Source organism: Solanum verrucosum, unplaced genomic scaffold (genome assembly GCF_900185275.1).
Source record: "Solanum verrucosum unplaced genomic scaffold, falcon-dt-bn FXZP01000253.1, whole genome shotgun sequence".
NCBI lineage: Eukaryota > Viridiplantae > Streptophyta > Magnoliopsida > Solanales > Solanaceae > Solanum > Solanum verrucosum.
In genome coordinates, this window is record NW_026019984.1 from 3,323,580 (window position 1) to 3,336,062 (window position 12,483).

Below are 12,483 nucleotides of genomic sequence, written 5' to 3' on the forward strand. Positions count from 1 at the left end.
ATAGAAAAATATGTAGTACTAATAATTCAATAACTTGGAAAAACATCATTTGACCTTTTTTCAAATATATAATAATTAATAAATAGATGAAATTAATTGGAAGTTGAATAAAGTTGCTGAGGGGAAAATTCTTCCTTCTTTCATTTTTTTTGGCTGAAAAAGGGGATAAGATAAAATATATAATAAATAATTGTTTTAAAATTTTCAGTTGAGATTTTTTATAAACAGATCCAATTGTTTGTTTTTTTCAATATAAAGAGATTCCAAATGGGAGGTCAAGAAAGAACAAAACAAAAAAAGCAAAATGAGTGATGCTCTAAGTTCTAACCAACTAAAATTTAATAATTGGATAAGTTATCTTAGTTTACATTTTTGTCTTTCTCTTAGATTTTCTTTACTAAAAAATGTTGGAAGAAGGTAGAAGGGATATGATTGGAGAGGGTGGGATATATGTTGAAATGGTCCTAGAAATTTTAGTGTTTAGAGTAGTAGATCGATTATGCTGTACGGGATAGAGTGTGGTAAGTCAAGAAGTAATCTCACGTTCATGATAATATAAGACGAAGGTAGCATACATGAGAATGTTTAGATGAATGTGTGAGTATACCATAACTAGGAGAAATTAAATCAAAATTGAACAAGATAAAGTACGATGTAGTCTCTCATGTGGAGGACAACATACCGGACGCGAGATTGAGATCATTAAGGTATGTAAAAGAGGAGGAGGAGGGCAACATGTGGAAATCGAGGTTGATATGGTTTGGTGTATGTAAAAAAGGAGGAGCTCAAATGACTTAGTAAGGTAGTGCGAGAGATTGACAATGAGAGGTTATAAACAAAAAAAAATAAAATTGGAAAAGTATAGTCCTAGTTGAAGCAACTATTGCTCCCTTATCACTATTATTATTAACATGCTATATGCTACCATTGGTTTATTCCTCAATTTTGTTATTATAGTTATTACTTTTACTTTGGTTATCAACACTATATATTTCTAGCTAGTGTTAATACTCCATTTTTCTTTCTTCAGTATTTCATCATAATTTTGTTCATGAATTTCTAGTAAATATGTTAGTAAACACAATTTATCTTTAGTTAGGGGTCTATCGAAAATAATTTCTCTACCTCACTACTAATATATGTATTCATGCAATGCATATATAACTGTATGTATGTAATATGCATGGCTGTTAGTGTATATATGATATGTTTTCTTTCAAATTGTTTTCAAGTTATTGGGCTTTTAGAAAGAAGTTATTGGGCTTTTAAAAAAGGAAGTTATTGGGCTCTTATCTACAAGCTTGTTGATTACAATTTGGGAAACTTCACAAATAGCCACTAAAATAATTTTTAATTAGGCTCCATAGCTATAGTTTGTTAATTAAGATTCATAGCTACATGTTAGAGGGAGGAGAGAGGCAAGCGAGAGAGTGTAGAGGGTGGAGAGAAGCGGATTGTATATGTATATCTGTCGAATTGTATATATATATCTGTCACATAATTGTATATATGTAAATGATATACATATGTATTGTATATTTGATGAGCAAGATTGAGAGAGGGAGGAGAGAGGAGAGCGAGATGACATAGAGAGTGGTAAAAGACGATTGCATTTGTATATCTGTCATATAATTATATATGTATATGTATAATTTGTATTTGTATTAGCGACGAGAGAGGTGAGAGAGAGGAGTAGAGGAGAGAGAAACACATAATTACAGCCAAAATTAAACTGCGAATCGTAATTAATTCAAACTAGAGTTATATTAGCTAATTAACTAGTATATATTTGCTTATCCGCATAATTTTCGCTTACAATTTTACAATATTACTTCCAAAGATTTTTTTTTGAAGGACTAGTAGCAACTAGCAATATATGAGGAAGTCATAACTTAGTGAATTGAAATACCATTATAATGTGTATGAGATAACAACAATAATAATAAATCTCGTGTAATCTCATAAATAAAATCGAAAGAGGATAATGTATATGTAGATCTTATCTCTATCTTAAAAGATAAAATTAATTTTCAATAGATCTCAGTTCAAATAACAAAAATGAGGGAGAATATTACTACAAATAGGAACCATCTCTCATCACAACATGTTCAAGAATGTTTCCATTTGGGACTTAAATCATATTGGTAATTTCTTCACCAACTTGAATAAAAAATGCATATTTCACTCACATAAAAAATAAACATATCTAATCAAATATCACATAGATTAAAATCAAAATTTACCTAATCAAAGGACTAAAAGTGCTAATAACCCTTATAATTACCACAAAGTGAATCATATAATAGAAGTTCAAGTATCAAATAGTACAAAAGTAAAAAGTTAGAATCCTCCAACTATAAAAAAAACGGAAATCAGCCACCGGACGGCGGCGACTTCGACTTTTTCCGTCCACCGGCTGAAAGAGAAAAAAATGTCACCTATTTAAAAAAATATTTATTTCCCACTTTTATTCTTCGAATCTACGGTAGAATTAATTGGAAAAAAAATAATATTCTTTTTGGATCAGAAAATAATTAAAATTCGCGATAGCGAAAAATTCTTGTTTTGATCTTCCATTGAAGGGTTCATCGATTTCTGGGAGCTTTCTGATTCAAAGGGGTTTTTCAGAAAATGGAGAAAGTAATGAATATATTGAAGCCAAAACCGAATCCTCAACAGATTTTGAGGGATTGGCAACGTCGGCTACGGCAAGAGTGTCGGAATATTGAACGTCAAATTCGAGGTAAATTATCCTTCTGTTTAATTGTTTGTAGTCAGGAAGGAAATGGGGTTTTTGGGTTATTGTAAAATTTTAATTTTTTATGTTGGGTTTTTTGAATATTTTTTGTTTTGGGGTTTGTGGATTTCTCTTTGAGCTGAGGGTGTATCGGAAATAGCCTCTGTACATTTGAGGTAGGGGTAAGGTTTGAGTACACTCTACCCTTCCCGAGACACCACTTTGTGGGACTACAGTGTGTATGTTGTTGGTTTTTTGAGTTGTTCTATTTTGGGTTTTGTGAATTTTTTGGATTTTGATTAGATATACAAAGGGAGGAGAAGAATGTACAGAAAGCAATTAAAGAAGCAGCAAAGAGAAATGATATGGGTTCTGCCAAGGTGACTAACTGCTCCTTGTAGATTGTTTATCTTGCTATTTTGCTGTAGTTATTTTCCTTTGTATCATTCTTTGATCACTTTTTTGAGCCAAGAGTCTATTAGAAACAACCTCTCTATCCTACAAAGGTAGCCATACCCCACTCATGGATTATATTGGATATGTTGTTGTAGTTGAACTTCTTAGATTGAAAAACCAATCACATTTTTAGTTTTTGGTGGTGATGACTGCTTTTTTGTTGCCTGCTGATGCTTATAATCTTACTCTTCAAAGGCTATACACTGAAAAATAATTTAAAGCTATGTTGCTCGGACTCTCCAAAATGCATGATTTTGGAGTATCCAACGCACACCTGTCAACAGTTTTTATGAGTTCGAGCAACATAGGTCCAAAGTAAGTTCATAGAAATTGTGCCACTTTGGAGCTAGGAGAAGAAGAATATTGATGTTTTCTTATAGTTAGATCATTGATGTGATTAAATTACCTAAATTATGGATCTTTAAGTTGCTTCTACTTTTTATCCCGCTTTTTTCGCTCTGGCTTCTTGCAAACTTGTGCTCATGGCTTATTGGTCTTGTTTATTATACTAGTTATTAGGTTCAATATGTTATTCTCATGCCTTCTAACAATTGCGAGATGATATTGGAAAGTTTTCTTAGTATGTAGAATATGTTGGAAATTATTAACTTCCAATATGTGTTATTTTCTCATAGTTGCTTGTTCATATTTTAGATCTTAGGCATTTGCTAAAGGACCTCTGAGATCAATAAAAAAGGTTTTTAATTGCTTTACCTACCCCCCTCTCCCTGTCATGCTTAAAATCTCGGTCTATAACACTGTTAAACTGAGAGATAGTCAATAGACCGAACTTGATGTTTGAAAATTTGTTATTTCAGACCAGGCAATTTCATTAAATTAGAGCTATCTCCTGTATACAAGAAGTAAACCAGAAAATGTAGAGAACCTACACAACAATATGGTTCTCTACAAGTTGCATCCAATCTTCTACACCAATAGGGACCACATAGGCATACCAAAACTAAAACAAAGAACTATTCCACTAGGGTACAACGCCATTTACTACTTCATGAAATGCTCTCCTATTCCTCTCCTCTAAATGATCCACATCAATGCAAGTGGAGTTACTTCCCATGTCCCATGTCCCATGTCCCATGTCTTGTCTTTTAAATGTTGGCGAAATGAGAAAGAGAGGAAGGATGAATGCGCTGCTTTAAAGGCACTTTCTTCATCTGTCACAGTGTGCTTGACCATTGAGATGTTTTGCATATAACACTTGGCGTATAAGAACATCTATTTTGGGTCATTGATAGAGTTTCAGGTGGTTTAGAAACCAATATGCTTTTTCACAAACTTCTAAGAAATGCCTATTTTAATAGTTAGGTTAGTACTCATCCAAGATTTTCTTCAAGTGTGTATATTGCATTCAGTCTGATACTATACATTGTTACGAGACATGATTTATTGGTTTTTGGCATCCCATTGCTTATTCATATCGGAGTGTTGATGTTTTTGTCATAGGCACTTGCTAAAGAGATTGTGAGATCTAAAAAAACTGTGAACCGATTATACGAGAATAAGGCGCAGTTGAATTCAATATCCATGCACCTTGGGGAAAGTGTTGGTATGATCAAAGTCTTGCTTCTCCTGTTGTATATATGTATATGTCGTTGTATATTCAGGAGTCTGCCTTTGGTCCCCTATGTTCTTGTGGATGAGCAAACAGTCTTTAGAACAATATGCATCCATTGAGAACGTAGCACCATTACTTCTTGACAGGGATGAAGGGATATCATCTCATGTTGAATAATGAGCAATTTTAAAAGTTCTCTTTCTTGGCCAATGTTTCAGTTGCTGGCTTGCAAATGCAATGTCTTATTTAAGGGAGTTTCAAGAGTGTCATCATATACAAGTCACAACTCACATCAAATGTCTTACTGATTTTGTTCAATTGTTGAATAGGTAGTTTGAACTTTGAAGAGGCATAATGTATGTGTAATTATATAGACGTTCAAAATGCAGAAGTAGGATTGCATATTTTTCTTTATGATTTCGATTTCTTTAATAAGAGGTGAAAGTTATCACTTTATGCTGGTCAACTGGATGTTATTGTGGTGAAACTGACAAAATTCTGCGTTTTTTATGACCGAAAAATCCGAAGGGAGCAACCCTTTGGGCCAACCGCAGCCTATGGAATTCAGGATGATGGGGCACCCCTCTACTCTTCTCCACTCAAATACTGAACTTAGTTCGCTTGGCGCAAGGTTCAAACTTGTAAGCTAAGATACAAGTGCCTCAGCCTTTGCCAACTGAGATAATCCCTGGAAGCAATACAATTCTTTCTGTTGATTTGATTCTGTGAAATAGTAGGAACATTCTACATATGACTGGCTGTCCCAAAGACATTGATATCTGAACTTGTAAAGGAACCTCTTCCTAATAATAATAAGGTATCACCCAAGTGTGTCCTAGTGATCAATGAAGTAGGAGGAGAAACATGACGTCTCAAGTTCAAATCCCTGCGGAATAAAAAACACTAGGTGATTTCTTCCCATCTGTCTAAGCCTTGTCCAGTACCTGTTGCTGCTGGTGGGAGCTAGCAAATATCCCATGCAATTAGTCGAGGTGCATGCAAGCTGGCCTGGACGCCATGGTTATCAAAATTAACATGAGCTGCCATTACCTTGACTTCCATGATGGATGGTGACTGTACCAATCTTGATCTTAAGTGGAACTGGATCATGTGTTCAGTCTAGTAGTTGGTTGTACTGATTGGCGAGAAATTCCAAAAGAAAAACGAAAAGGAATCATTCTTATTTTTTCATATAGGAGAATTTCTTCTTTCGTTAATACAGTCTACTGTAGTTGTAGAACTGATGTATGCCCCTTATTCTTAGAAAATGCGTATTCTGAAAAAAGCATCTTTTGCCTATAAACAGTTTTTAATGATCAATTAGTTATGAACTTTTAGCCCCTATTGATTTGTTAAGTTTATGGGAAACCAACTTTATTTTCTATATCTGAACTCCATGAAAAATTGCAATCATCTTTTCATGTCTGATAGGAGAACTTTTTTCTTCCTACTACCATATAATCAATTTATTCCAGAATTGATTTTGTTTGCTATATGCTGTAACAGATTCTTAGTAAACAAGTTATTGCATATGTATATTAAGTTGGTGCTAGATTGTCTTATATTTTGAAATATTTGATAGCATGTTGGCATGTCAACTGCTTTATACAGAAGACCTATGTAGCTTTGATTTTTTCTGTCTAGGAAAATAATGAAGCCGGCCTCTTGCTTTCTACTTTAATGTTAGGTTATGTGTTGGCTTCTTCAAGTGTCCCATTGAACTTCTAATTGCTTTTGCAGCCATTGCTCGCACAGTGGGACATTTGTCTAAGAGTGCTGAAGTCATGAAGCTCGTCAATAATCTTATGAAGGCTCCAGAAGTGGCTATGACAATGCAGGAGTTTAGTAAAGAAATGACCAAGGTATATCAGTTTGGTTTTAGCTTTTTGAGCTTCAATGAAATTCCTGAGCTTTCCTCCTGGTTGGGAAATCACCTTTTAACCAGTTTGATTAGGACTCTTAAATAGTGTATTATGTTAGATGTTGCTATGGCTCTCTTCTGCACTTTACTATATCTTAAAAGTAATTCTGAAGTTCAAGCTGGGCAACAAGGTTTCCAACCTTACAAAAATGTTTTTCAGTCTCAAGGTATGCTAAAAATTACTATATAGAAGTTTGACCACATATATAGTTAATAACTAGGCATGAGATAATAAAAGTTGCCCACAAAATTTCTTTCCTTCTGGCGGGCCAGCACGGTGTGTTGTGCCAAAGTCTCAAGCCAAGCGCTCGCGCTGTGTTGATGTTGCTAGCATTTTCTGATTCTTGTGTCCCAGTGTGTTGCATTGCCTCAGAAGCCTCCCCATCTTGTTGCATCTATGTCCAACGCAGCACGTTGTGCACTATTTACCAGCTTGTTTTTTCTCCGAGTTGTTCAACACAATCCTCAAGCTTCCAAATATGGTATTCTTTGCATGAATCTTTGAGTGACTTGCTGAATACCCCTTCTAGTTGTATCTAAAATTCGTTAAGCTTCTTGATCTGTAATCCTTGGACGCTCTTGGTTTTTTATTGAGTTAGCAGTGCTTTGGACTCTTCAAATTCTTCCATAACTAGTCTAGAGGTATGAGCATTGCGCGTGTACCCCACATCAATGAGTATACATTTTTTTTTTTAACGGTGGTGTATGAGCCAGCTTGCAGCACTGAGTACACAATTTTAAAAAATCACATAGAAGTGTTGATCAATGTATTTGAGTTATAAAATAAAAATTAAAGATAAAAGAGTGAGCTTCTAAAAAGGATGAATGTTGATCTCAATTAGTTTAGCTAAAAAATATGAAGAAATCCTGCCCCACGTAAGTCCTCACATGCCGTATCATGATTTTTAAGGACTTTTGTGGGAATATCTTATGGGAATTGATTTTATTTCTATGACCTAGTACTGAAAATAATCAAGTAACACAAAAATACTTCTATCACAATTCTCCAAAAATTTGTCACATAAACACAAATTGAGACATTGACCCTATAGCTCCTAGGATGGCCCTAAAGTGTTTTTGGGAGGAGGCAGGAGGGGGAAGGGTGGCCTATGGGCATCTCTATGTGTGCATATAGATACAAAAGTTAATGGGAAAAAGGTTAAATTTGCTCCTCTTCTATGTTAAAAGGATCAATTTTACCCTCTTCTATGCGAAAAGGATCAATTTGGTGATGTGGACATAACTTGGCATTCCGCATCACCCCCCAACCCATTTTACTTCATTCCTTCCACTGCTTCTTCCACCAGTAGAGCCACCCCCCCTCAACCACCATTGCCACCATCAACAACACCGTTTTCACTGTAGAATGGACCAAAAAGGGAGTCTGTGGTTTGTCACGTCATCCCCCCTCCCTCTTTTTCTCTCTCTCTCTCTTTCTCACACACACACACACACACTTTTTTATCTGGAAATTACCCTTTCTCTTGTTATTGCAGGCTGGTGTCATGGAAGAAATGGTCAATGATGCGGTGGACAGTGCCCTGGATTCAGAAGACATGGAAGAGGAAATTGAAGAAGAAGTTGACAAGGTCTTGACTGCAATTGCTGGTGAAACCACTGCACAACTACCTGAAGCAGTCCGAAAGGAGAAGCTAAAGCAACCCGCCCAGGCAGTGGAGGATGCAGAGGTATGTCCTTTCATCTGTGATTTATTGTATAGAACGATCCTTTCTATGATCAAGCAAATTAAATTGATTAACGATTGATTTGTTATTTCTTGCAGGATGACGAGGAGGATTTAGAAGAACTAAGGGCACGTCTTGCTAAAGTTAGATCCTAAGTGATTTTAAAAATTGACTTGCACTGCCTCTAAGGCTGCGATGTAAAATATGTTGTGTGTGAAACACAGACCTCTTCTATGGTCTGACGAGCTGCATCTTCTATCTGGAAGAGAGGATATTGAAGTACCTTCTATATCTTAGAATCAATACTCATGATTTCTTGTATTGATTATCAATGTGAGTTGTGATCTTTTTCTCTTTGCCCATGCATTTCACTGTATGGAAACTGAAAATCTATGCTAACAACATTTCTTGCTATTTAGTAGAATTGGCTGTTCAATGTATTTCCGTGGGATGCTCTCCTTCTAAAATTGTAATTTTAATGTACTTCTATTTTTTTTTTTTTTGTGTGTAAATATTAATATGAAAATAGCAAATTTTCTGATGCCTGTTTTGCATAACTATTTGTATCCTAGCATGCTTCGGAAATTTCCTTGTTAATTGCTTATGCAAAAGGTCTTGGAATGTTCAATTTCTTTCTGCTGTCTCTTTGCCGTTTGCATACCCTGACTTCCAGATGTTGTAGGGTTCTTGTTACTATTCCCAGCTGACTTTTAATAATGCAATGAAGTACTTCCTCTAGTGAATTAGAGTAGTTTTACACACTTTCTTGCCAATAAACACTTACGATTTATCATTCATCAACCGTGGAGTGTAGTCTTAGGTTCCTGGCAATTGCATTTACTATTGTTACAATATCTGGATCTGTAAGTATTATTGTCAATAAGGAGAATGTATTTGTAGTCAAAACATCTCTATGTCCAACTAGAATTTCTAGACATATAGATCCATCATCTCAATGATTAACTGGTATAAAGTTGACAAGAATTTGACTTGCTCTCCTCTTTTACATAGTTTTGAAATCTTTACAGCTTCTTGATTGCTAAGACTTTTGGGGCTTTTTGTTGCCTAGATCTTGGTTTTCCTGTGGATTCCTGCAGGTGAATGGCTTGAAATTTGACTTCAGATTCAGCAGTCAAGATAGAGATGCTAAGGTATTACTTATAGCAATGTTGCTTGGGCTCTCCAAAAATGCTGACGCACCCATGTTGGATTCTCCAAAAATCCAAAAATGGACTACTTTTGAAGGATTTGACATGCACCCAGTGGCATTTTTGAAGAGTTTGAGCAACATAGACTAACAGGACTTTGTAAGTTCTAGCTTGTGAAGAGTCTTTCTTTATGGAGTCCTGTTCTAAGTGATTATATAGTGTTTGCCATCTTTGAATTTTATAGAAATCTGCTGTGTCTTTATTCCTTACACTGTATTTAATTTCACAAAGATTATCCTATAAAAGCCCCCCCCCCCCCCCTAAGACAATCAGTTTAGTTAAGTTATTTATGCAAATGTGATTGCATCTTATCTAGTGCTTCTTTGTATATGTTTCCTCTATCATAACATAACAAGCACTCTAGTTGTTGATATTGATATCCCTTTTGTAAGTACATCATCTAGTTGTTCTTGTGAGGAAACATGATGTGACAAATATAGTCTGACATTGAGGTTTTGTTTTGTATGCCTCTACTAAAGCCACATTCGATGAGGCGTTTACTATCAAACAGTTGTGCTGAATTCTCCTAACCAGCAGTATTAGTTGAATGTACAGGGAGATCCACTCTCACCAGTACATTTGATTTTTGTGGCAGAAAGTCTTATCCAGAGGTCACAATGCTCTATTAATGGAGAAGAGATGCAAATCATTTATGTTGTCAAGGAGGGCACCAAAGTGTAATATCATATCCTGTTCCTGTTGCTGCTGCTGATGTTATAAATCGGTCATATGTTTCTCGGACCCTTCAAAAATGTCGACACGTGCATGTCAAATCTTCCAAAAGTAGTGCATCCGAGACGGGTGCAAGACATGTTTGGAGAGTCTGAGCAAACATAGATAATCACTACTATCAGGAATACCACTTTGAGGTTAGTTATGAACATTCCATCTTCATGTGAAAGCCTTGGGACAAATGGTAAATAGATACAAAATGCAACATATTTACATGGTGCTGCTGTGCAAAATGTGTCATAGTTTTGAACTTCCATGCACCTATATGGGTTGTTCTTTGTTTCATGGGATTATTTGTTTGCACTCGAGGGTGTGACTTAGCTGTCAATGCGAACTATTAGGTCTCATGTGCAAAAACACTAGGTGATTTATTTGTATTTGCCAAGCTTTGATAGATAAAGTTATCTAATATCTGTGCTAACGGGAGTTAACGTGTACCTCATGAAATTAGTTGAGGTGCAGACTATGAAGAGGAGAAAGTTATTTCCCAACATGGATGTTTATGGACAACTTCTTTTTTAAGAATATTCTTTGGGAAATAATGAGATTAGAAAAGCAAGAGAGTAATTTGCTTATAAATGTATTTAGTCCTAAGTAGTAAATAAAGTGTGTTAAGAAAAAAAGAAATCATAAGATCGAAGATTCAATTATTCTCCTTTCACACTAAAATAGGTTATTTTAGTGTCACTCTTTTAAGTTAAATAAATTTTACGAAATAGCTTATGGGGTAAAACTTAGCCTTAAATTTCGATAGATGAGTCCAATTCGAAAAGAGCAATTATTTTGATACAACGTATCAAAACATACATTCTCTAAAAACATACATCAAAACAAACATTTTGCCTAAAAATTGGCGAATTATCACTTACATTATTAACATCTGTCTTCTCAAATTGTAATTATCTATCTTTTAGGGGTTCGTCCAATTTTGGGCGAACAACAATTTAATTTTTTAAACTAATTTTATAGTTTGTCAACAAACGGATGAACTATAATTAATTTTAACTTTGCTAGGTGATTTAATTTAACACGTATCCCTAAATTATGGACATTAATTTACAAGTGGAATTATGAAAACTTGCACAACACTTTTGTACATGATTAAGGTTTAGTGGTTCAATAGTTGTAAGCAACTGAAAAACATGATCACAAAGTCAAATAAAATTGAATTGACATACCACTAATTAAATTATTTTTTTGACAGCCATATTCTTTGGTTCCGCGGAAAATCGACAATCACTATTCTTTGAATGCACACTGAATAAACATACTCTTGTATAATAATTTACAAACCACATAAAAAATATAAATATACCTAGATATATTTGATGCCACGAAATTAATTTAGTCGAGAAGATATTGACAGAAAAATCGATCTCTAGCCGTTGCGGCCATTTTCATGCATGATTTTTCTTAAATATTGCCATTTTAGTCTTACATTTCCATGAATTTAATAAACCGTTTAAATGGACTATTTTCAACATTTTTGGATATTTTAATCATTTCTTTTTCATAATTACCTTAATTGTTTATCATGACGCCAAAAAGTTCGTTATCTTTTTTTTCTTTCTAATTTCAGTCAAACAAATATTTTTTTGGGAAAAAGCTGCTTGATATATTTATATTTATATTATATAGAAAAAAAAACATCTAATACAAATAGCTTAGTGGGACCTCCAATCAACTTAAGACAACGTAACATTCCATGTGCAAATAAAATATTCTAAATTCGAATGAGTATAAAAACATAACTTTCATAACCAAATAATATAAGAAAAAAAAGTAATACAAATAAATATCGTTAGGTCAATGTTTCGAACCGTTAATTATTTATTTGGAAAGCTAAAAATTGAGATCAAATTTTTAGGGAAAAATAAATGGCTTTGAGTAATAGAAAAAATTGATTTTCTAAAAAATGAAAAAAATATTTTTTTTTAAACAAACACTTTTAGAATATTGGTTAGATATAAATTGCCACTTTAATATCTATAAATGTATTTTTCAAATTAATTAACTAAATACAAACTACTTCGCAAAATTGCTTTTTGAAAATCACTTCTGACAAAAGAAATACTACTTTTTCAAGTAATAAGAAAGATATATTATTATATAGAGAAGTCAATTTGTTATTCTTGAATTTTAAAAGTTGTGCATGTTTTTTATCGACCCTA

At 34.2% G+C, this 12,483-nt stretch overlaps 1 protein-coding gene across 1 annotated transcript; it reads left to right on the forward strand.

The window, feature by feature from the left end:
• Window positions 1-2,412: 2,412 nt before the first annotated feature.
• Window positions 2,413-8,796, forward strand: LOC125818224 (vacuolar protein sorting-associated protein 24 homolog 1-like). The gene is made up of 6 exons (XM_049497770.1): window positions 2,413-2,743; window positions 3,041-3,117; window positions 4,655-4,757; window positions 6,507-6,628; window positions 8,184-8,375; window positions 8,471-8,796. Exons 1-6 carry the CDS (start codon window positions 2,632-2,634, stop codon window positions 8,525-8,527), a joined length of 663 nt encoding a protein of 220 aa, XP_049353727.1. The 5' UTR covers window positions 2,413-2,631; the 3' UTR covers window positions 8,528-8,796.
• Window positions 8,797-12,483: the final 3,687 nt, after the last annotated feature.